This window comes from Phyllobates terribilis, unplaced genomic scaffold (assembly GCF_046119375.1).
Source record: "Phyllobates terribilis strain yellow unplaced genomic scaffold, ASM4611937v1 Scaffold_8__6_contigs__length_399053987, whole genome shotgun sequence".
Taxonomy (NCBI): Eukaryota; Metazoa; Chordata; class Amphibia; order Anura; family Dendrobatidae; genus Phyllobates; species Phyllobates terribilis.
This window is the reverse complement of record NW_027362768.1, coordinates 199,844,875-199,869,740: the sequence shown is the minus strand read 5'-3', so window position 1 is coordinate 199,869,740 and position 24,866 is coordinate 199,844,875. Positions and strand designations below refer to the sequence as shown.

General features: G+C 46.7%; 1 protein-coding gene across 1 annotated transcript in view; it reads right to left on the bottom strand.

Annotated features, from left to right (window-relative positions):
- CCDC24 (coiled-coil domain containing 24) overlaps positions 1–24,604 on the bottom strand; it is a 134,147-nt gene extending 109,543 nt beyond the window's left edge. Inside the window, exons 1-2 of the mRNA XM_073644032.1 lie at positions 24,522–24,604; positions 23,812–24,018 (exon numbers count right to left, since the gene is read on the bottom strand). Of these exons, the coding sequence (XP_073500133.1) occupies positions 23,812–23,979 (168 nt within the window). The 5' untranslated portion in view covers positions 23,980–24,018; positions 24,522–24,604. The remainder of the gene's footprint in view (positions 1–23,811; positions 24,019–24,521) is intronic.
- Positions 24,605–24,866: the final 262 nt, after the last annotated feature.

The following is a 24,866-nucleotide window of genomic DNA, read 5'->3' as shown; positions in this document are numbered from 1 at the left end:
CGCCACCCGCTCCCTTACAAGGACTGCCCCCTTGTATAGTAGCTCAGAGGTTCCGCCTCCCAGACCCGTTACAGTTTGCTCGGGCCATGGAACCCGGTGGCACCCAAGCTCCCTCGCTCTTGGATCTGTGTCATGAACTGTCCCGTCAAAGGTCCCAACAGGAGTCCATCCTGGGTCACCTGCGGAACGTCAATACTCGCCTGGACACTCTGACTGCTCCACCAACAACCTCCGCCAGTGCCATGTCTCGCAATCCGGCAGCTCCGCTGTCCACTAACACCATGATATCCTACCCCGGACCTCGGCTTTCTGCACCTCCTCGCTTCGGAGGCGACTCAGCCCAGGCTCGGGGCTTCATAAATCAGTGCACCCTGCACTTTGAACTATTGTCCCACCAGTTTAACTCCGACCGAGCCAAAATTGCATTCATCATGTCCCATCTCACCGGGGAGGCCCTGGCCTGGCTAAATCCTCTATGGGAGAGAGGAGACCCCCTGGTGTCCAACTTGCCTGCTTTTCTCACGGCTTTCCGGAAAGTCTTCGACGAACCCGGACAGAAGACCTCATCCGCATCATCGTTGCTACGCCTCCGTCAGGAAAGTCTCACCGTGGGCCAATATGCCATACGGTTCCGTACCCTTGCCTCGGAGCTGGCCTGGGATAACGACGCTCTGGTTTCCGTCTTCTGGGAGGGTCTGTCCGGCCGTATTAAAGATGAACTTGCCGGTCGGGACATTCCTACCACTCTCGATGACTTAATAACTCTTGCCACCCGGATTGACCTACGGTTCCAGAAGCGTGCCAGAGAGGTCACCCGTGAGAGGAGGTTACCACGTCTAGCTCCTACTTTTCAGAAACCCGTCACTCCTTCTGTCTCTAACCAGGTACACCCTCCTGAGCCTATGCAGGTCGACCAGACCAAGATGGTCAAGACCCGTCAGGACTTACGCCGTGCCGAGGGGACCTGCTTCTACTGTGGCAGTAAGGAGCACCGGATCCGTGCCTGCCCGGAGAGGTCGGGAAACGCCTGTGTCTAGGTTCGCTCAGAGAGGTCCACCTAGACAAGAATAAATCCTCTCCATCCCTGCTGTTGTCAGTTTCAATCGTCTACGGGGAGAACCGTTATTTCGAACTAGCCCAACTGGACTCTGGAGCAGCCGGGAATCTTATTTCACAGTCCCTGGTAGAGAAATACCGCATCCCCACCAAACCTCTGGCTGTACCCTTGTCTGTTGCTGCCGTGGATGGGGGGCTCTTACAACGCCCCATCCAACTCATCACCGAATCCATTACTCTGCAGGTGGGAATGCTGCATTCTGAAAGTATCTCCTTCCATGTTCTGCCTGGACTCTCTCACGCCCTCCTGCTAGGCCTACCTTGGCTCCAGAAACATGCACCCGTTCTTGACTGGCAGACCGGAGAAGTCCTTCGCTGGGGACAGGGCTGCCATAAGACCTGTCTGGTTCCCGTTCATCCCGTCCGTCCTTCTCCTACCCCAGCTAATCTACCTGGACTTCCGATTCCTTATTGGTCTTATGCTGATGTCTTTAATAAAAAGGAGGCAGAGACACTACCCCCTCATAGACCATACGACTGCCCTATCGACCTGTTACCTGGTACTTCTCCTCCCCGTGGGCGTATTTATCCATTATCCGCTGCTGAGACCCGGTCGATGTCCGAATATATTGAGGAGAATCTGGCCAGGGGATTCATCCGGAAATCTACCTCCCCGGCGGGAGCAGGCTTCTTTTTCGTCAAAAAGAAGGACGGCTCTCTCCGTCCCTGTATAGACTATAGAGGCCTTAACCAGATCACGGTGAAGAATAAGTACCCCCTTCCGCTCATTCCGGAGTTATTTGATCGTCTGAGGGGGGCTAGAATCTTCACCAAACTGGATCTCCGTGGGGCGTACAACCTGGTTCGTATCCGTCAGGGGGATGAATGGAAGACGGCATTCAACACCCGGGACGGCCACTATGAATATCTGGTAATGCCCTTTGGCCTCTGTAACGCTCCTGCCGTCTTTCAAGAGTTGGTCAATGACATCTTCCGGGACCTTCTCTACTCCTGTGTAGTGGTGTACCTGGACGACATCTTGGTCTTCTCTCCGGATCTCCAGACTCACCGGTGGGATGTTCGTCAGGTCCTGCTCAGGCTCAGGCAGAACCATCTCTACGATAAATATGAGAAGTGCCTCTTTGAACAGACCTCGCTTCCGTTTCTGGGCTACATTATCTCTCAGACCGGCCTACAAATGGATCCTGAGAAACTGTCTGCCATCGAGAAATGGCCCCGACCAGAGGGGTTGAAGGCTATTCAACGGTTCCTGGGCTTCGCCAACTATTACCGCCTCTTCATCCCGCACTTCTCTTCCCGGACTGCCCCAATTTCCGCGCTCACCCGTAAGGGTACTAATCCCAAAGAGTGGCCGCCCGAAGCAGAGGAGGCCTTTCTTTCCCTAAAACAGGCCTTCTCTTCCGCCCCGGTGCTGCATCGCCCGGACGGCAACAAGCAGTTCTTCCTGGAAGTTGACGCCTCCTCCTCTGGAGCCGGAGCGGTACTTACTCAAAAATCATCTTCCGGGAGAATGGTAACTTGTGGCTTCTTCTCCAAACTCTTCTCCTCTTCTGAGCGCAACTATTCCATAGGAGACCGAGAGTTATTGGCCATCAAGCTGGCGTTGGAGGAGTGGCGTTACCTACTCGAGGGGGCTCTTCATCCGGTAATAATTTACACTGACCACAAGAACTTGGCTTATCTCCAGCATGCCCAGAGACTTAACCCGCGCCAAGCCCGGTGGTCCTTGTTTTTTGCTCGCTTTGATTTTGTTCTTCATTTTCGCCCGGCTGACAAAAACGTCAAAGCAGACGCCTTGTCCCGATCCTTTCTGGTGTCCGATCTCGAGGAAGAACCTAAACATATCATCGATCCCGCCAGAGTAATGCAGGTGGCTCCCGTGAGTCTAAATCGTCTCCCTCCCGGTAAGACGTTTGTTTCAGTACCTGATCGGGAGAAGATCCTACACTGGGGCCATTCGTCTAAACTAGCTGGCCACGCCGGTCAGAAAAAGACCCTCCAGCTTATTGCCCGGCACTATTGGTGGCCTACCCTGCACAAGGACATAATAGACTTTGTTTCTGCCTGTGTGTCCTGCGCCCGCAACAAAGTCCCGAGACATCTGCCAGCCGGACGCCTCCTTCCGCTTCCTGTACCTGCTGCCCCCTGGCAGCATATAGCAATGGACTTTATAACTGATCTCCCCGTCACTGCCGGTTGTACGGTCATTTGGGTGGTCGCTGACCGCTTTTCCAAGATGGCTCACTTTATTCCCCTGCCAGGCCTTCCATCTGCACCCGAGCTGGCTAAAGACTTTATCCGCCACATCTTCCGTCTTCATGGCCTGCCCCTCCACATCGTGTCGGATCGTGGGGTACAGTTCACCTCACGTTTCTGGAGAGCCACTTGTAAACTACTAGACGTCACCCTGGACTTCTCTTCCGCTTACCACCCACAGTCCAATGGTCAAGTGGAGCGGATCAATCAGAACCTGACCAGTTACCTCCGGCACTTCGTTAATGCCCACCATTCTGACTGGGTGGATCTCCTACCATGGGCCGAGTTCTCTTATAATAATCACGAGAGCGAATCCTCCTCCAAATCCCCGTTTTTTGTAGTCTTTGGTCAGCATCCTCGGATTCCTTTTCCTGTCTCCACCTCTGTGGACAACCCGGCTGCGGAATCTCTCGTTAGCAAATTTTCCTCCATATGGGAGAGTACCCGGTCCGCACTCCTTCTGTCATCCGAGCGTATGAAAAGACACGCTGACAAAAAACGCCTGGATCCTCCACAATTTCGTCCAGGAGATAAAGTCTGGCTCTCATCTAAATATGTTCGACTCAAGATACCTTCTTACAAGTTAGGGCCTCGGTTCATCGGTCCTCTGGAGGTCATCAGTCAGATCAACCCGGTGGCCTATAAATTGAAACTCCCGGCCAACTTACGGATCCCTAACTCCTTCCATGTATCTCTTCTCAAACCCGTGGTGCTTAACTCTTTTTCCAAGTCTACAGGTACGCCTCCTGCTCCGGTTTCTGCTGAGGACGAGTTTGAGGTAGAGAACATTCTTGCCACCAAAAGGGTAAGAGGAAAGACCTTTTTTCTGGTAGATTGGAAGGGGTTTGGTCCTGAGGAGAGAACGTGGGAGCCCCGGGAGAACATCCATGCCCCTCTCATCCTAGCTAAATTTCTATCTGGCCTAAAAAAGGGGGGGCCTAAAGGGGGGGGTACTGTAGTGCCGGCGTCCCTGCCCTCTGCTAGGCAGGGACGCTGTTCCCCTCACCGCTCTGCTCCGTGCCCGGCGTCCCTCTCCCGCTCTGCTGGCAGTGCGCGCTCCTTCCCGGCCACTGTGCTTAGGGCGCGCGCGCGCCCTCCCTCCCTCTTAAAGGGGCCGCGCGCGCCGTCCTAAGGAGTCCCCGGCCAATGGCCGGAGGACTTTACCATATATTAGGCACCTCCTCCAAAATGGAGGTGCCCGAGCAATGTTGTTGCACTGTTCACTACTCTGCTTCAGCCCTCAGGTCCCGTTGCCAGTTACCTGCCAGTTACCTGCCAGATTCCTGCCTGATTATCTGCTACCTGCCTGCTAGTCTGAGGTCCGACGGTCTGCCTTACTACTCCTGTCAGTCTGTCTAAGGACCAGCCTGCCCGCTCACCTGGGAGCGCACATCAGCCACCTGCCTGCTTGCCTGAGGTCCGACGGTCTGCCTTCCAACTCCTGTCAGTCTGTCTATGGACCAGCTTGCCCGCTCACCTGGGAGCACACACCTGCTACCTGCCTGCTAGTCTACCTGGAGGCTCCGCCGTCACGTGCTGTGACCACCTGCCTGTCCAGTGACTCCTGCTCGCTCACCTGGGAGCGCTCATCTGCTGCCTGTCTGCTAGCCTACCTGGAGGCTCTGCCGTCACGTGCTGTGACCACCCGCCTGTCCAGAGACTTCTGCCCGCTCACCTGGGAGCGCTCATCTGCCGCCTGTCTGTTGGTCTTCCTGGAGGCTCCGCCGTCACATGCTGTGACCACCCGTTCATCCAGAGACTCTCGCCTGCTCACCTGGGAGCTCACGTCTATCATCAGCCGCCACAGGTCGTACCAACCCTTTACCTAGAGACTGCCCCGGTCACTTGCCGTGACCATCTGCCCGTTCATCCAGAGACTGCCCCGGTCACTTGCCGTGACCATCTGCCCGTTCATCCAGAGACTGCCCCGGTCACTTGCCGTGACCATCAGCCCGTTCATCCAGAGACTGCCCCGGTCACTTGCCGTGACCATCTGCCCGTTCATTCAGAGACTGCCCCGGTCACTTGCCGTGACCATCAGCCCGTTCATCCAGAGACTGCCCCGGTCACTTGCCGTGACCTCCAGCCCGTTCACTCAGAGACTGTCCCGGTCACCTGCTGTGACCTCCTGCCCGTCTTCCCTGGTCGCCACCCGCTCCCTTACAAGGACTGCCCCCTTGTATAGTAGCTCAGAGGTTCCGCCTCCCAGACCCGTTACAATCTCTACTAACTTGCCCACTCCTGGCTTTCCCCTTGAGCTAGATGTGGGGTGGCTCCTTGTCAGACCCGGTTTTCCCCTTCAGATAAGACTATTCTACTGAGGACAATGGTTCTCCTTCATGCCAGGAGCGGAGCTCGTAATGGTCGCATCTATAAACAGATTCTCAAATGTCACTAATGATTTGGTTAATGATTTAATGTTGGAGGAATGGAGGTTCCTGAGTCCAAGTTTGATTCCTTTAAGTGAAGGGGAACAATTGAGAAAAGTAATCTCGTGCCCCTTAAAAGTAAGTGCAATATCTCGGGTAACTTTATTAACTTTAAATCCACACAATGTTTAATGTTTGTGTTGGGATAAAGAAATGTGACCATTAAAGGTAAAATAATCCAGTGCTAATAAAAGTGTCACTGACGAAGGACCAGACGAGACGTCACGTCACTGACGAAGGACCGGACGAGACGAGACGCCTTCTTGGTTCTTTTTCTTTTATAGGTTTATGGCTATTTAACTGCAATCTCCAGATCTGATAAACGCTAATTCATGGCAGCTTGATGTAATAGGTATATTGCTTCTTTTCTTTATATCTATTCTTCTGTTCCTACCAGGTAAGTGTAGAATATATTACTGAGAGGTTGTGGAAACAAATCTTTCTCAGTGGACTAGGTACAGAATACTGGGTTTCTAAAGTCTGAGTTTGGGTACATTTACGTTGTATAGTATTTCCATACAGGTGTCTTCACTCCCTTTATCATGGGGTATTTCCCATACAGATATCTCTGGGGTCACTCTTTATTATGGGGTATTTCCCATACAGCTATCTCTGGGGTCGCCCTTTATAATGGGGTATTTAACATCCCGCTTCTCTGGGTTTCACCTTTTATTATGATGAATTTCAGCATTTCCTTTTTACAGGATGATGGCGGTGGAGTCCATTTCCGGTGGCTCGTGGACTCTTCATGGCGGTTTAGGAGTCAGGTAGAAGTTGCAGGATATTACGATGGACTAATCTGATCTAATAAAGGATGTAAAATCTCATGGTGGTAAACAGGCTCGGCTACGGGGGGCCAGCCTGAAGGATCTGGTATGGTAACGCTTTTGGCTATCCCACCTGGTAAAGTAGGTCGGACAGCTGGGATATCACAGTATTCGGGAACCCTGCGCCTGAAGACTCCACCTGAGGTTAAGTGCACACGTAGAGTTTTCATGGTAGTTTTTCCGCGCGTAAACGCATCAAAAAAGCTCTGCCAGCTAGTGCAATGGTAATCCTGATGTGCTGTGCACATGATGCGGAAATTTCCGCTCAGGATTACCATTGCCGGGAAAATAAATTAATTAAAAAAAAAAAATCGTAGCATGTCCATTGTTCGGGCGTTTCCACCGCAAATTCGCGCCCATTGACTTGAATTGAACCGCAGCTAATCGGCAGGTATTATATTTATACCTGCATATTCGCTGCGTTTCAATTAAAGCCAATAGCCACAAATTCGCGGAGGAAAAAATGATGCGGGTGGTATCCGGGTCGGGAGAGGAAGACTACTACTCCTCTCATCCGACCGCCGCTCCCGCTGATAACAGCAAGAGAAACTCGACTGCGGGGGTGATGGGGGAGCAGTAGTCTGCTCTGCCAAGCCGGGGTGCCCGTGGTGGTAAAAAAAAGAGAAAAAAGAAAGTAAAAATTAATAAAAAAAAAACACTATACTAACCTGTCCGGCACCGCCTGGAGTCCTCCTGGTCCTGGTCCCCGGCGATGCTCTCCTCCCGGCGGTATACTGCAGGGAGCGTGCTCGCTGCCAGGAGTGTACTGCACTGCCAGGTCCTGCGGTCATGTGAGCGATCAGTTGATCGCTCACGTGACCTCACCGTGGGAACATTCTGAAGAATATTCCTATGGAGGGGAGCTCACCGGAGCTGATCAGCTGATGACCCCCAGTGACCTCCTGCAGCATGTACACTGACAGGAGTGATTTTACACTCCTGTCAGTGTACATTGCTGTCTTCTACAGCAGTGACATCAGTGATAGCTGATGTCATTGCTGTAGAAGTGACCTGGATCGCTGAGGAACAATCGTTGGCGTAATCGTAGACAAAGTTAGGGATATGGTTGTTTGTTTTTTTACTTTTTTTTTTTTTTTCAAAAGATCGAGGGCTTCGCAGACAGAGTGCAATAAATGTTTTTTTTTAAAAAAAAACATGTTTTTTATTTCATTAAAATACTTTATTCTGGCCGTGTCTTTTATTGAAAAGGCGGCGATAACTTTACTACGTAGTTAGTAATGGGGGGGGGTCTTATAGACGCCCTCCATTACTAACCTGGGCTTCACGTCAGCCGCCAATACAAGGCTGACGTGAACCCCAACCCCATTCGCCAGCGCTACAGAGCAGTGGGAAGAGCGGAGGCGAAGCACCAGATTTGTCAGGAATGTCAGGGATTCAAGCACACACGATCTCGATTACGCACTACGTAGCTATCGGCAAGCGACCAGTGAGCGTATGGCGTACACACCTCCGGATTCCAAAGCATGGAATATGTGTATACGCCCCTGTATGGTTAATATTATTCGATCCCCCCACAGATCAATTTTAAAATATAATAGAGGCCTGATTTCTGGTAGCGTATATGGCTTCGGGGGAGGAACGATTACAGGACAAAAGAAACAGGGCTATTACATTTTATATTTAATCCAAAAGGGAGGCAGTGTTTATGAAAAAATAAAAGGTTTTACAAAGGGGGACAATACAATACAGAATATACAGAAATAAAATGGGATTAAAGAAGAACTTACTAAAAAGATCACAGAGACGATTCCGTTTAGCTGGAGGGGAGGCGCTCCAACTGACCATTATCGAACATGACCCATGCTATATGAAAAATATACTCCCGGCATGAGTATTGACCCATCCTCGGCTGGGTCTTTTATGTCGAAGGGAGGGACCTGCCCACACATCCCCTGTGATGACATCACGTGGGCTGGGCTCCAACCTTCATATTTTTATTAAAATATCTAACTTCCGCGATGACTTATTGCTGGTTGATCACAGAAGCTTGCAAGTGACGACATATTCTTTGCTACGAATTTACCTTTCTTTAGAGACTACACATGGTATAGCTGCGGTCCGATATTCTGGTACTTTTGCGCCACAGCTCACCGAAGGGTTCACAGCTACGGAAAACTATGCATATTGTTACTTAGCTGACCATGAAGCTAAAAATGTGTACCATTATTATTGGAAGTATAGAACTTTCGATATTCCATATTTCATGTCGGTACCGGCGAGACTGCAGATTTCTGTTGAGCAAAAGGGGGATGTCCTGGGGGTGAGAGAGAATTCTTTTGAAGCCAGGAACTACATCCTTCTCACCTAGGTGTATATTTGTCACAGGCCGGCATCACTAGAAAATACACTCGTATGTTAATTGGGTTAGTAGCTCCCTTTGTACTAGCATTTGCCTATTAGCCACTTCTCCTGTGTGTGCTAATTTGCATAGACAGCTCCTTAGATTGCCAGCTCTTCTACTCTGGCAAATGGTAGACAGGGGAAGAGGGAAGAGCGGTTTGGAGGAAAAGAGAGAGGGAGAGAATTTCAATATTTCTATGACACCCTTTCATCACCAAACCTAATTAAAGTAAAGAGTTAAATAAACACACAGAGTAAACACTTTATTTGAAAGACAACAGACACATTCTTTAATCATTTAAATTAACCAATATACTCACCCCAGTTCTGACAGTAATCCAAGGGTTAAAGCTAAGTCCCACCAAGTAACTTTATTTAGCTCCAATAAGCATTCATTCATGTACAAAAACGCATCAAAAAAGGCGTCAAAAACGCAGCAAAATCAAAGCAAAACTGTGCAGTTTTTCTGCAGCATTTTTCCTGCCAAGGAGATGCAGAAACGCTCAAGAAATTTCTGCTTTAAATCCTGAACGTGAGCACATAGCCTGACTCCAACTCTGGTTGTATAATCCTGTGTGTTTTAAATAAAGCTGTGGCCATTTTGACATCCAAGCTTGTGTGTTTTGTACTTATTAGGGTTAAGGTTTACCAGAATTATGATTTGTTTTATGGGGGAGTGAAGGTCCATCCCGTCCCATATCCATCAGTCATGAGAGCGCAGGTCGTCTTCCCATCCATCCTCCCAGTGGATGAACATGGACCAAGAAGATTGAACAGGATTCTACAGGTGAACAGCTGGCTACGTGGATGGTGCCATCAGCAACGTTTTAGGTTTCTTGACCATGGAGTGAATTACCTGTATGATGGACTCCTTGCTAGAGATGGGCAGCATGTTACAAAAGTAGTAAAACCCATATTTGGTAGACGGCTTGCTACACTCATCAGGAGAGCTGTAAACTAGAGCAATATGGCATGGGAAATAAAATGTCCAGGAAAAAGTATGCAGCTAATGAATTATTTTGAGAACCTGCTATTAGAAGTGGAAATAAAGAACAAAGACAACAAATTCTGAATGAAAGCAGAGGAGGAAAAGAAACCAGCTACAAACTAAAATGTGTCTATACAGATGCACAGAGCATGGGAAAGAAACATGGAGAACTGGAGCGGCTAACACAGGAAGAGAGATATGACGTCATAGGCATCACTGAGACGTGGTGGGGTGATACAAATGATGGGAATACAAACCTTGAAGGCTACAACTTATTTATTACAAACAGGATTAACAAGAGGGGAGGAGGTGTTACATTGTTTATTAGGAAAGTGTATATATTTCTACAGAGATCCAAGCTTCAGAGAATGGGAGCTCTGCAGAAACTGTATGGGTAAGAATACAAGTAGTGATGAGCGAGCATGCTCGTTTAACCTTTTAACCGAGCATGCTCAGGTGCTTACCGAGTATCTTTGGCATGCTCTTATATTGTGTGTATATACAGTACAGACCAAAAGTTTGGACACACTTCTCATTTAAAGATTTTTCTGTATTTTCATGACTATGAAAATTGCACATTCACACTGAAGGCATCAAAACTATGAATTACCACATGTGGAATTATATACTTAACAAAAAAGTGTGAAACAACTGAAAATATGTCTTATATTCTAGGGTCTTCAAAGTAGCCACCTTTTGCTCTGATGACTGCTTTGCACACTCTTGGCATTCTCTTGATGAGGTTTAATAAGTGGGATTTCTTGCCTTATAAATGGGGTTGGGACCATCAGTTGTGTTGTGCAGAAGTCTGGTGGATACACAGCTGATAGTCCTACTGAATAGACTGTTAGAATTTGTATTATGGCAAGAAAAAAGCAGCTAAGTAAAGAAAAACGAGTGGCCATCATTACTTTAAGAAATGAAGGTCAGTCAGTCTGAAAAATTGGGAAAACTTTGAAAGTGTCCCCAAGTGCAGTTGCAAAAACCATCAAGCGCTGCAAAGAAACTGGCTCACATGAGGACCGCCCCAGGAAAGGAAGACCAAGAGTCACCTCTGCTTCTGAGGATAAGTTTATCCGAGTCACCAGCCTCAGAAATCGCAGGTTAACAGCAGCTCAGATTAGAGACCAGGTCAATGCCACACAGAGTTCTAGCAGCAGACACATCTCTACAACAACTGTTAAGAGGAGACTTTGTGCAGCAGGTCTTCATGGTAAAATAGCTGCTAGGAAACCACTGCTAAGGACAGGCAACAAGCAGAAGAGACTTGTTTGGGCTAAAGAACACAAGGAATGGACATTAGACCAGTGGAAATCTGTGCTTTGGTCTGATGAGTCCAAATTTGAGATCTTTGGTTCCAACCACCGTGTCTTTGTGCGACGCAGAAAAGGTGAACGGATGGACTCTACATGCCTGGTTCCCACCGTGAAGCATGGAGGAGGAGGTGTGATGGTGTGGGGGGGCTTTGCTGGTGACACTGTTGGGGATTTATTCAAAATTGAAGGCATACTGAACCAGCATGGCTACCACAGCATCTTGCAGCGGCATGCTATTCCATCCTGTTTGCGTTTAGTTGGACCATCATTTATTTTTCAACAGGACAATGACCCCAAACACCTCCAGGCTGTGTAAGGGCTATTTGACCAAGAAGGAGAGTGATGGGGGGCTATGCCAGATGACCTGGCCTCCACAGTCAGCAGACCTGAACCCAATCGAGATGGTTTTGGGTGAGCTGGACCGCAGAGTGAAGGCAAAAGGGCCAACAAGTGCTAAGCATCTCTGGGAACTCCTTCAAGATTGTTGGAAGACCATTTCCGGTGACTACCTCTTGAAGCTCATCAAGAGAATGCCAAGAGTGTGCAAAGCAGTCATCAAAGCAAAAGGTGGCTACTTTGAAGACCCTAGAATATAAGACATATTTGCAGTTGTTTCACACTTTTTTGTTAAGTATATAATTCCACATGTGGTAATTCATAGTTTTGATGCCTTCAGTGCGAATGTACAATTTTCATAGTCATGAAAATACAGAAATATCTTTAAATGAGAAGGTGTGTCCAAACTTTTGGTCCGTACTGTATGTGTATACTAGCCATAAATCATGCAGACGCAGGGACTCAAACATAATATACGAGCACACCGAAGAAACTCGGTAAGCAACTGAGCATGCTCGGTTAAAGGGTTAAATGAGCATGCTCGCTCATCACTAAATACAAAGAGAGAAGACCAGAAAGGACACTATTGTAGGTGTTTACTACAGGCCACCGGGACAGACTGAAGATATGGATGAATTCTTTTTTACATCAGATGTTTTTATTCTCAAAAAAAGTAAGACATAGTGATCATGGGATATTTTAACTATCCAGATATTTGTTGGGAATCTCTCTCAGGCAAAACTAACGGGTTCAGAAAATTTTTTATCTTCTCTCGCTGACAACTTTATCTTTCAAAAGGTAGAAGAGAGAACAAGAGAATCGGCCATCTTGGACCTTATTCTTACCAACAGGGAGGAAATGGTTGAGGAAGTAAAGGTGGCTGGGAATTTAGGAGGCAGCGATCATGCTAACCTCGAATTTTGGATTACAAGAGGAGGAAGACCTGCGAGGACTCAGACTTTAAAGGGAACCTGTCATGTCCCATCTACTATGTAAACTGCCCCCATTGTGTTGTTAGTGATGCAATTTTTTCATTAAAATTGGCGCAAATATAATGAGTAGGTACCATTTTCTGTACTTCTATCATACCTGCTCGTTTAGTCATAGGGGTGTGATCCACGCATTGTCAGGGCTGGCAACGCCTACGTATTTGAATTTTGCTCCTGGCAAGCGCTGAAGTCAGTGTGGGACGCTTGCGCAGTATGAGATGGTCAGGCAGTAAAGCTTGCAGCGCTGGGAACTACACAGCCTCACTGCGCACGAGCGGGGAGTGGCTCGTCACAGCGTATGCGACTCCCAGCGCTGCAAGCTTTACTGCCTGACCATCTCATACTGCGCAAGCGTCCCACACTGACTTCAGCGCTTGCCAGGAGCAAAATTCAAATACGTAGGCGCTGCCAGCCCTGACAATGCGTGGATCACACCCCTATGACTAAACGAGCAGGTATGATAGAAGTACAGAAAATGGTACCTACTCATTATATTTGCGCCAATTTTAATAAAAAAAATTGCATCACTAACAACGCAATGGGGGCAGTTTACATAGTAGATAAGACATGACAGGTTCCCTTTAAGGCTGGACTTCAGAAAGGCAGATTTTAATGGACTCAGAAAGAGGGTAGTAAAAGGAGCAATGTCTGGATGTTCTAAAGGACAGAAATGTCCAAGAAGGATGGGAGATTTTGCTAAATGAAATTCTCACTGCACAATCAGGAACAATCCCAAAAAGAAGGAAGAATTGGAAGCATTTAAAGAGACCAGGATGGAAGAACACAGAACTTAAACACTTGTTAAAAATGAAAAAAGAAATGTATATTAAATGGAAAGAGGGGGAATATCAAAAGAAGAATATAATGAGGTCTGCAGGGAATGCAGGGCAAGCGTTAGAAGAGCTAAAGCCAGTCATGAAGTGAGGCTTGCAAGGGAGGCCAAAAGCAATAAAAAAAGGATTTTGGGGGTATGTCATAAGCAAAAGAAAAGTCAAAAGATGCTATAGGATTTTTACAGGATGAAAAGGGTGAAGGGGTCAAAAATGATGTTGAGAAGACCGAACTTTTAAATTCCTATTTTGCATCTCTGTTCTTTAAGAAAGCAAATGTAACATCAGCTGATCCTCACTGTGCTATCGAAGGAATAAAAGAATCCACACTGTCTATAAAACAGAGTGATGGTGAGGGAACACTTAGCTAATTTACATACATTTAACTCTACTCCAGATTATTTACATCCTATGGTACTGAAAGAGATAGCAGAGGAAAGAGCTGAACCACTAGCCAGAATCTTTGAAAAATCCTGGAGAACAGAAGTCCCAGAAGATTGGAAAAGGGTAAATGTTGTCCCTACCTTCAAAAAAAGGAAAGAAGATGGAGTCAGGAAGTTAGAGGCCAGTGAGCTTTACTTTTATGCCAGGACAGATCTTTGAACAAATTATTAAACAGCATGTATGTACAGTGGGTACGGAAAGTATTCAGACCCCTTTAAAATTTTCACTCTTTGTTTCATTGCAGCCATTTGGTAAAATCTAAAAAGTTCATTTTTTTCTCATTAAAGTCCACTCTGCACCCCATCTTCACTGAAAAAAAAAAACAGAAATGTAGAAATTTTTTCAAATTTATTAAAAAAGAAAAACTAAAATATCACATGGTCATAAGTATTTAGGGCATCATAAGGCTCTGTCCTTGCCCCAGTTATGTTCAACATTTTTAAAAATGATCTAGATAAGGAAAGTGAAGGTAAACTAATCAAATTTGCAGACGTTGCAAAGCTAGGAGGGATAGCTAACACTATACCACGGATAGGGCATCAGTGTAAAAGTGGTGGACCACCTCTTTACGATCTCTCCACATGTGTTCAATAGGATTTAGAACTTGACTCATTGCTGCAACTTCAGATCTCTTCAGCGCTTTGTTTCCATCCATTTCTGGGGGCTTCTTGAAGTGGTCATTGTCCTGCTGGAAGACCCATGACCTAAAACACAAATCCAGCTTTCTGACACTGGCCACTATATTGCCACTCAAAATCCTTTGGTAATCTTCAGATTTCATGATGCCTTGCAAAAAGTCAAGACACCCAGTGTCAGAGGCAGCAAAAACAATCCCAAAACATCTGTGACCCTCCATCATATTTGACTGTAAGTACTGTGTTCTTTTCTTTGTAGGCCTCATTCCGTTTTTGATAAACAGTACAATGATGTGCTTTACCAAAAAGCTCTATCTTGGTTTGTAACCTTGAGATTGTTGATATTGTTCAACAATTTTGGTTCTCAAATCCTCAGCCAGTTCTCTTCTCCTCTTTCTGTTCTCCATGCTTGGTGTGGCACACACAGACACACAATGCAAAGATTGAGTCGTCTTCTCCCCTTTTTATCTGGTTTCAAGGGTGATTTTCATATTGCCCACACCTGTTACTTGCGACAGGTGAGTCTGAACGAGCATCACATGTTTGAAACAAAGTTGTTCATCCACAATTTTGGAAAGATGCCAACAATTTTGTCGGGCCCATTTTGGGGGTTGTGTGTGAAATTATGTCCAATTTGCCTTTTTTTCCTCTTTTTTGTGTTGTTCCAATATACACAAAGGAAATAATCATGTGTATAACAAAACATGTGTAATTGCAATAATTTTCTGGGAGATAGTTCCAGAAAATTGAAGTATTTCAAGGCGCCAACCCTTTCGGCCATGACTGTATACAATAGCTTTTTACCCAATTTGTTACATTACAACCTGTGTTTAAATATTTTTATAATTCGATTTGTGTGTGATATATCAGCACTAAATAGTCTAAGCTGGTGAGGTGAAGTGAGAAAAATAGGCATAAATTAAATTTATGGGATCAAATAACTATAAATTGGCATGTGCATATGTATTCACCCCTTTTACAATGAAGCCCGTAAAAATTCCTGGAACAAGCAATTCCCTTTATAAGCCCCATGCTTAGTGACAGCACGTCCCCCTTTGTGCAGTCTAAGTGTCACATGTCTGTCAGTATATACACTTTACCTTTACTGAAAGTTCACAGAGGCTACACCACCATGAAGACCGAGGCAATCTCCAAACAGCACCATGAAGACCGAGGAGATCTCCAAACAGCACCATGAAGACCGAGGAGATCTCCAAACAAGTCAGGGACAAAGTTGTTGAGAAGAACAAGTCAGTGTTGGGTTATAAAAAATAAAAAAAATCCAATCCAATCTCTCATGATCCCCCAGAGCACCATCAAATCCATTATCATCAAATGGTAAGGGCGCCGACCAAACCTCTCAGCCCGGGCAAGGAGAGCAGTAATCAGAGAAGCAGCACAGAGACCAAAGGTAACACTGAAGGAGGTGCAGAGTTCCCAAGCAGAGACTGGAAGAGTATCAGTCCATACGACCACAATAAGCTGTGAACTCCATGGAAGTGGTCTTTATGGAAGAGTTGGCAGAAAAAAGCCTTTACTTACACACAAAAATTGTAAGGCTCATTTTGAGTTTGCCAAAAGACATGTGGGAGACTCCTCAAATGTATGGAGGAAGGTGCTGTGCGCAGATGAGACCAAAATTGGACTTTTTGGCCACCAAGGTAAACGCTATGTCTGGCGCCAAACCAACACAGCTCATTACCCCAAGAACACCATCCCCACAGTGAAACCTAGTGGTGGCAGCATCATGCTGTGGGGATGTTATTCGGCAGCAGGGACAGGGAAAATGGTCTGAGTCGAGAGGAATATGGATGGTGCGAAATACAGGGATATTCTTGAGCAAAATCTGTTTCAGTCTGGCAGTGATTTGAGACTGGGACGGAGGTTCACCTTCCAACAAGACAATGACCCAAAGCATACTGCTAAAGCAACACTCGAGTGGTTTAAGGAGAAATGTGTAAATGTTCTGGAGTGGCCTAGTCAAAGCCCAGACCTAAATCCAATGGAGAATCTGTGGTCGGACTTGAAGATTGCTGTTCACCAGAGGAAACCATCTAAGTTGAAGGAGCTGGAGCAGTTTTGCTTTGAGGAATGGGGAAAAATCCCAATGACCAGATGTGGAAAACTCATAGAGACTTATCCAAAGTGACTTGTAGCTGTAATTGCCGCAAATGGAGGCTCTACAAAGTACTGACTGTAGTGGGGTGAATAGTTATGCTCACTGATGATTTTAGTTATTTTGTCCTATTTGTTGTTTGCTTCACTGTAAATAGAAAACCAAATGTTCACAGTTGTTGGCATGTTCTCTACATGAACTGATACAAACCCTCAAAAAACAGTGAAATTCCAGGTTGTGAGGCAGCAAAACACGAAAAATGCCAAGGGGGTGAATACTTTCACCAGCCACTGTATATATGAGCACACCCTGTACAGCAGATAAAGAGTTGAAACCAGAAGTTTCCATCCACTATATATAAAGACACATCTGCAGGTTTTTCTCAATATCTGACATTAAATCAGAATAAACCTTTCCTGTTTTAGGACAATTAGGATTTTACCATAATTTTTAATATTTGCCAAATGCCGGAATAATGAGACAGAGAAGGTTTAAGGCATTTTTATTACTTACTGCAGAGTCAGAAGTTTCCATCCATTTCATTAGTATTTGGTCCCATTGTCCTTACACTGAATGACTTGGGTCACACGTTCGGGATCTCCTTCCACAGCTTCTCACTATAGCTGGTTGGAATTTGGGCCGATTCCTCCTGACAGAACTGCTGTACCTGATCCAGGTTTGGAGGTTGCCTTGCTCGGCGCTCGCAGTCTTTTCAGCTTTGCCCATAAATTTTCAATAGGATTGAGATCAGGGCTTTGTGATGGCCACTCCAAAACATTGACTTTGTTATCCTTCAGCCACTTTGTCACCATTTTGGCAGTATGCTTCGGGTCATTGTCCATTTGGAAGACCCATTTCCACCCAAGCTTTAACTTCCTGGCTGATGTCTTGAGATGTTGCTTCAGTATTGCCACATAATCTTCTTTTCTCATGATGCCATCTATTTTGTGAAGTGCACCAGTCCCTCCTGCAGCAAAACCACCCCACAGCATGATGCTGCCACCCCCGTGTTTCACAGTTGGGATGGTGTTCTTAGGCTTCCAAGCTTCTCCCATTTTCCTCCAAACGTAACGATTGTCATTATGCCCAAAAGTTCAATTTCAGTTTCATCAGACCATAGGACATGTCTCCAAAAATTAAGGTCTTTGTTCCTATGTGAATTTGCAAACATTAATCTGGCTTTTTGATGTTTCTTTTGGAGTAATGGCTGCTTCCTGGCAGAGTGGCCTTTCAGCCCATGTTGATATAGTACTCGTTTCACTGTGTGTATTGACACAATCTTACCGGCTTCCACCATCATCTTCCCAAGGTCTTTTGCTTTTGTCCTTGGGTTGATATGCACATGTCGGACCAAAGCACGTTCATCTCTGGGACACAGAACCCGTCTCCTTCCTGAGCAGTATGATGGCTGGACATTCCCATCTTGTTTGTACTTGCATATAATTGTTTGTACAGATGAACGAGGCACCTTCAGGTATCTTGAAATTGTACCCAAGGATGAGTCAGACTTGTGCAAGTCCACAATTCTCTTCCTGATATCTTGGCTGATTTCTTTAGACTTTCCCATGATGCTACACAAAGAAGCAGTGTGTTTCAGGTGTGCATTAACCCCTTTACAACCCAAGGTGGATTGCACGTTAATGACCAGGCGAATTTTTACAATTCTGACCACTGTCACATTATGAGGTAATTACTCTGGAGCTTCAACGGATCCCCCTGATTCTGAGATTGTTTTTTCGTGACATATTGTACTTCATGATTGTGGTAAAATTTCTTCGATATCACTTTGTGAAAAAAAAAGGGAATTTGGCGAAAATTTTGAAAATTTTGCAATTTTCAAAATTTGAATTTTTATGCCCTTAAATCAGAGAGATATGTCACACAAAATAGTTAATAAATAACATTTCCCACATGTCTACTTTACATCAGCACAATTTTGGAACCAACATTTTTTTTTATTAGGGAGCTATAAGGGTTAAAAGTTGACCAGCAATTTCTCATTTTTCCAACAAAATTTACAAAACCATTTTTTTAGGGACCACATCACATTTGAAGTCACTTTGAGGGGTCTTTATGACAGAAAATACCCAAAAGTGACACCATTCTAAAAACTGCACCCCTCAATGTGCTCAAAACCACATTCAAGAACTTTATTAACCCTTCAGGTGCTTCACAGGAATTTTTGGAATGTGGAAGAAAAAAATTAACATTTAACTTTTTTCACAAAAATGTTACTTTAGACCCATTTTTTTTTATTTTAGCAGGGATAACAGGAAAAAATGGACCCCAAAATTTGTTGTGCAATTTCCCCTGGGCACGCAGATACCCCATATGTGGGGAAAAACCACTGTTTGGGCGCACGGCAGGGCTCGGAAGGGAAGGAGCGCCATTTGACTTTTTGATTGTAAAATTTGCTTGAATAATTAGCGGACGCCATGTTGCGTTTGGAGAGCCCCTGATGTGCCTAAACAGTGGAGCTCCCCCACAAGTGACCACATTTTGGAAACTAGACCCCCCAAGGCACCTATCTAGATGCATAGTGAGAACTTGCAACCCCTAGTACCACATTTATATAGTTTTTTCATGTTTTGCCGCTTTTACACAGTAAAAGCTATTTTATAGAAAAAATTATTTTTTTGCATCGCTTTATTCTGAGAGCTATAACTTTTTGATTTTTCGGATGATGGAGCTGTATAGCGGCTTGTTTTTTGTGGAATGAGATGACGTTTTCAGCGGTACCATTTTTATTTATATTCGTCTTTTTGATCGCGTGTTATTCCATTTTTTGTTTGGCAGTATGATGATAAAGCATTGTTTTTTGCTTTGTTTTTTTTGTTTTTTTTTTACCGTGTTCACTGAAGGGGTTAACTAGTGGAACAGTTTTCTAGGTCAGGTTGTTACGGACGCGGCGATACCAAATATGTGTACTTTTATTGTTTGTTTGTTTTTTTTTCATAATAATATTTATTGATGGGTACATTATATTTTTATTTTTAGTGGATTATTTTTTTTATTTTTTTTTTTTATATTTTTACAATTTTTTTTTTTTTTTTTTCACTTTCTGGAAGCTTATATAGTTTATTACTTTGTCCCACTCTGGGACTTTCACTTTTTTATTCTGATCGCCTGCATGGCACAGGAATGCAGCACCATCCCTGTGCCATGCAGGCTGTCAGCGCTGGACAGGGAGAAGATAGTTTGGAGATGCACTGCGCATGTCCAAACAATCTTCCTGCTGTCTGGTGACCTGGATGTTGTCATGACGACATCGGGTCGTCATGGCAACACCCGGGAAGCCGCAGCAGACAGAGCTGGAGGCCGGAAGAGGAGGTGAGTATCGGCAATCACCTCCTCTTGCCTCCGCAATGCTGTGATCGACTTCGCTCGCAGCATTGCGGGGGTTAATGTGCTGGGAGCGGTGCAGGACCGCTCCCTGCACATAGTATTGGGTGTCAGCTGTGACAATCAGCTGACACCTGGCGGTGATAGAGCCCGCACAGCCTGTGTGCGCGCGCGATCGCCATGATGTACTAATACGGGTCAGGCTCTTAAAGCCCAGGGCACAAACGCGTATTAGTACGTCATGGGCTTTAAAGGGGTTAAAATACCTCCACAGGTGTGTCTCTAATTAACTCAGATGTTGCCAAAAACCTATCAGAAGCTTCCAAACACATGACATCATCATATGGGCCGTCCAGAATTATTTAAAGGCACAGTAATCTTAGTATATGGAAACTTCTGACTTTGCAGTAAGAAATAAAAATGCCTTAAAACCTTCTCTCTCTCATTATTCCAGCATTTGGCAAATTTTAAAAATTATGGTAATCGACTTAAAACGGGAAAAGTTTATTCTGATTTCGTGTCAGATATTGAGAAAAACCTGCAGATGTGTCTTTATATATAGTGGATGGAAACTTCTGGTTAACTGTATATGCGAGTATACCTTGTGCAGCAGACATATACATGTATATATAGTAAACCCTGTACAGCAGATATATAATATATATGAGACCCGATGCACCAGCAGACTGAGTGTAGCACTGTACAATGTACGGCTTCTGCGCACCGGATGGCGGTGTCGGGTTTCAGGCCAGTTCTAGAAAATATTCTTCCAAGAAAATAGTTGTGGATTCTTATAGCATATCCCGGTGAACTGCAGAGTTACACGACTTAAAGGGGTATTCCCATCTCCAAGAGCCTATCTCAATATGTAGTAGGTGTAATAATAATAATTATTAGCAAATACCTCCAATTAGAAATGTAGTATAGTTTTTCTGATTTGCTATGTCTCTTTCCTCATGTGCCGGCATTGCAGGACCTTAGGTATCCATGGCTACGACCACTAGCAACTAGCTAACTGTCACTAGGTCAGTGGTCGTAACTATGGATACCTAAGGTCCTGCAATCTAATGACTGTTCATAGAGGAGGCAGATTCCTTTGTGCACACAGAGCGACTGCACTAAAGTCACAACAGCCAAGAGACTCATCAGTAGTAATGGTGGGAACGGGCAATGGGCAGTAATCAGACTGGACAATGGCATTCTTTGGGTATCAGGGCTGATAGCTGTCAGCTCCATTACTTCTATCTCAAGGCCCCGTCACACATAACGAGATCGCTAGCGAGATCGCTGATGAGTCACGGTTTGGTGACGCAATAGCGATCTCGCTAGCGATCTCGTCATGTCTGACAGGTAGCAACGATCAGGCCCCTGCTGTGAGATCGCTGATCGTTACAAAGCTTCCTGGACCATTCCTGGGTCGTTGCGCTCCCGCTGGGCAGTGTGCATCGCTGTATTTGACACCTTGTCAACGACCTCGCTAGCGATTCAGAACTGAGACACATTGATGTGCATAAATTGGACTTTTCTGCGTTCATCGTCCCTGATTGGTGGTCGCTACTGCGTCCTTGTTATTTTCAGATCCCACCAGCGTTCTCCGGCTGTGACTCCACTTTGAACAAATCAGACATCTTTAGCGAAGTAGGTATTGTTTGGGGTCTCAAATGAGTTTCCATTTTTAATTCATTTATAGGACATCTACCAATTATCTGCTATCATTGCTCTTCAGGGAGGGAGGGCTTGGCTTCTATCTGTATATATATGCTTTTGCATGGGCAGATATTTTAGGGGTCTCGTGCACACACACCCACACAGCACGTTTTCTGACACGCTGTCGTGGCCAACCGCTTCTGAGTTTTTCATACGCCAATTAACATGAAGCTTAAATCAATAGACTCTGTTCTTTTGGCCTGTTGCACGCTTCAAAACTTTCTTCGTCGACGTGATGCAATGACGTACTGTCCGCCTGGCTTTGTGGACTCTGTGGACCTAGCCAATGGGGAAGTGGAGCTCGGTGAATAGCGTGCAAACGATCCTGCAATTGCAGGCCTTCAACCAGTGGGACATGGCAGAAACACCCATGATGCGAAGACCTGCCGCGACAACTGCTGCCAGTATTTTAACGGTCCTGGTGCCCTGTCACACATAACGAGATCGCTAACGAGATCGCTATTGAAGCCAAGCCCTCCCTTCCTGAAGAGCAATGATAGCAGATAATTGGTAGATGTCCTATAAATGAATTAAAAATGGAAACTCATTTGAGACCCCAAACAATACCTACTTCGCTAAAGATGTCTGATTTGTTCAAAGTGGAGTCACAGCCGGAGAACGCTGGTGGGATCTGAAAAAACAAGGACGCAGTAGCGATCACCAATCAGGGACGATGAACGCAGAAAAGTCCAATTTATGCACATCAATGTGTCTCAGTTTTGAATCGCTAGCGAGGTCGTTGACAGGGTGTCAAATACAGCGATGCACACTGCCCAGCGGGAGCGCAACGACCCAGGAATGGTCCAGGAAGCTTTGTAACGATCAGCGATCTCACAGCAGGGGCCTGATCGTTGCTACCTGTCAGACATGACGAGATCGCTAGCGAGATCGCTATTGCGTCACCAAACCGTGACTCATCAGCGATCTCGCTAGCGAACTCGTTATGTGTGACGGGGCCTTAAGGCAGGAGGAATCCAGGGGTATGGAGAGAGGAAGACCCACGAGAAAACCAGTCCCAGAAACATGAACTGGAGACTACAGAAGGAAAAGGCCAGGAATACAATCCCAGGGGACGCATGAGTGCTGTAACATCGTGTCCTTATAATTACAGATCTCAATGTTCATGATGTCCTGGGACCAGCAGCACAGAGGAATAAAGCAGCAGGAAGCCCCAGAGTAAGCTCCGCTCATCTCTGCTTTCTTACAAAGTTAGTGGTTTGGGGGAAGCGCGGAGGCGATTCCCACTGGGGTCAGCAGTTGGGCTTCTGTACAGGCGGCATCCGAGCAGCTGTCAACAGCACAATATATAGCGACGCCTCGTACATTTATTATTTAGATGATGAACTTCACATTATTCCAAGTATTCTTCTTTCATCAGACACCAGCACCAAGGAAGGGGAAAGTGGAAAGGGGCCAAGTGGAAAGGGGCCAAGAGGAAAGGGGCCAAGAGGAAAGGGGCCAAGAGGAAAGGGGCCAAGTGGAAAGGGGCCAAGTGGAAAGGGGCCAAGTGGAAAGGGGCCAAGTGGAAAGGGGCCAAGTGGAAAGGGGCCAAGTGGAAAGTAGAAAGGGTGCGGAATGAGAGGTTTGTGATGAGGATGAAATCGTTATGGGGATATCACCACAACTCCAGAAAGTTCTCAGAGCGACTACATAATAAGCTTCACCATAAGAGGGAGCGACCGCCCCTGTGCCCGTCCCGTCACCTTCAGTCCACAGGGTGTGCCAAGTCCTAATCATACAAAGGTGTGACAGCAGCAAGAGCAGTGCGGGGAAGAGCGCGCGAGGGGGCGCGCGGGGCAGAGCGCGAGGGGCAGAGCGTGCGAGGTGGCGCGCGGGGCAGAGAGCGCGAGGGGGCGCGCGGGGCAGAGCGCGAGGGGCAGAGCGTGCGAGGGGGTGCGCGGGGCAGAGAGCGTGCGAGGGGGCGCGCGGGGCAGAGCGCGCGAGGGGGTGCGCGGGGCAGAGCGCGAGGGGCAGAGCGTGCGAGGCAGAGCGCGAGGGGCAGAGCGTGCGAGGGGGCGCGCGGGGCAGAGAGCGCGAGGGGGTGCGCGGGGCAGAGCGCGTGGCGGAGTACGGGGGTGCAGGGGCGTCTTTTATAGAGATGTACATGGCTCAGTTGGAGGTGGAGTGTGTGATGGCCGCCCGCTGCGCACGCACTCACCTCTGCATGTAAGTCTAAGCTGAGGTCAACAGCCGCTTCTCCCAGAATCCTCTTCATCTCTGCCCTCTCGCTCTGGGGCACCTGGACCTCCACCCGTCTCCATAGCGATGGCGGGGGCTCCAGGAGTTCCCCATAACGACTGTCCTGATCGCTGGCTGGCTGCAGCATGGCGGAGTCTGTGCACGCTCCACATCCAGGCGCAATGCTCTGCAGAATACATTAACAAGTATCTCAGAAGGCCGCTGCAGCTCTAGGTGTGAGTGGAGTATAGGGTGTGACCTGCAGTCCCCGATGTCGCCTGCAGGGGGGGATTGCAGAGATTTCTCAGTATTTGTTTTGGGCCTAATTCAGATAAAAGAAGAATCAGAGTGCGGCCACAACGGGGACTGCGGCACTCAGGCGGCCGACTACACCGGGTGACGCCGACAGCAGGAGCCTCGGCCACCGGCGCCATGACGGCGATGTATCCTCAGCCTGCAGCCGCGAGAATGTCCGTGAGGCACCGGGGGAGCAACAATAACGGAGGACGAGGCCTCACCGGCTGAAAGTACGGAGGAAGACAGAGGACAGGAGCAGCGCTACACTGACACACTGTAACGACGAGGCGGCGGGGCCTGGGCAGGGGACAAGCAGCTACACCTGGGGGTCCGCACACAGCCCGGAGCCCCTCACACACAGCCCCCTCACCGCCCGTATCACCGGGGCCTCACCTGCTCGCTGCTTCCGTCTCCGTAGCCTGGAAAAGAAAGCTGTAACTATGGAAACTCAGCCACGCCCATACACAGTACACCTCTGTATCCTGTATATATATATATACACTGCACAGTGCCACCTCTATATCCTGTATATATACACTGCACAGTACACCTCTGTATCCTGTATATATATATATATATACACTGCACAGTACACCTCTGTATCCTGTATATATATATATACACTGCACAGTACCACCTCTGTATCCTGTATATATATATATACACTGCACAGTGCCACCTCTATATCCTGTATATATATATATATACACTGCACAGTGCCACCTCTGTATCCTGTAT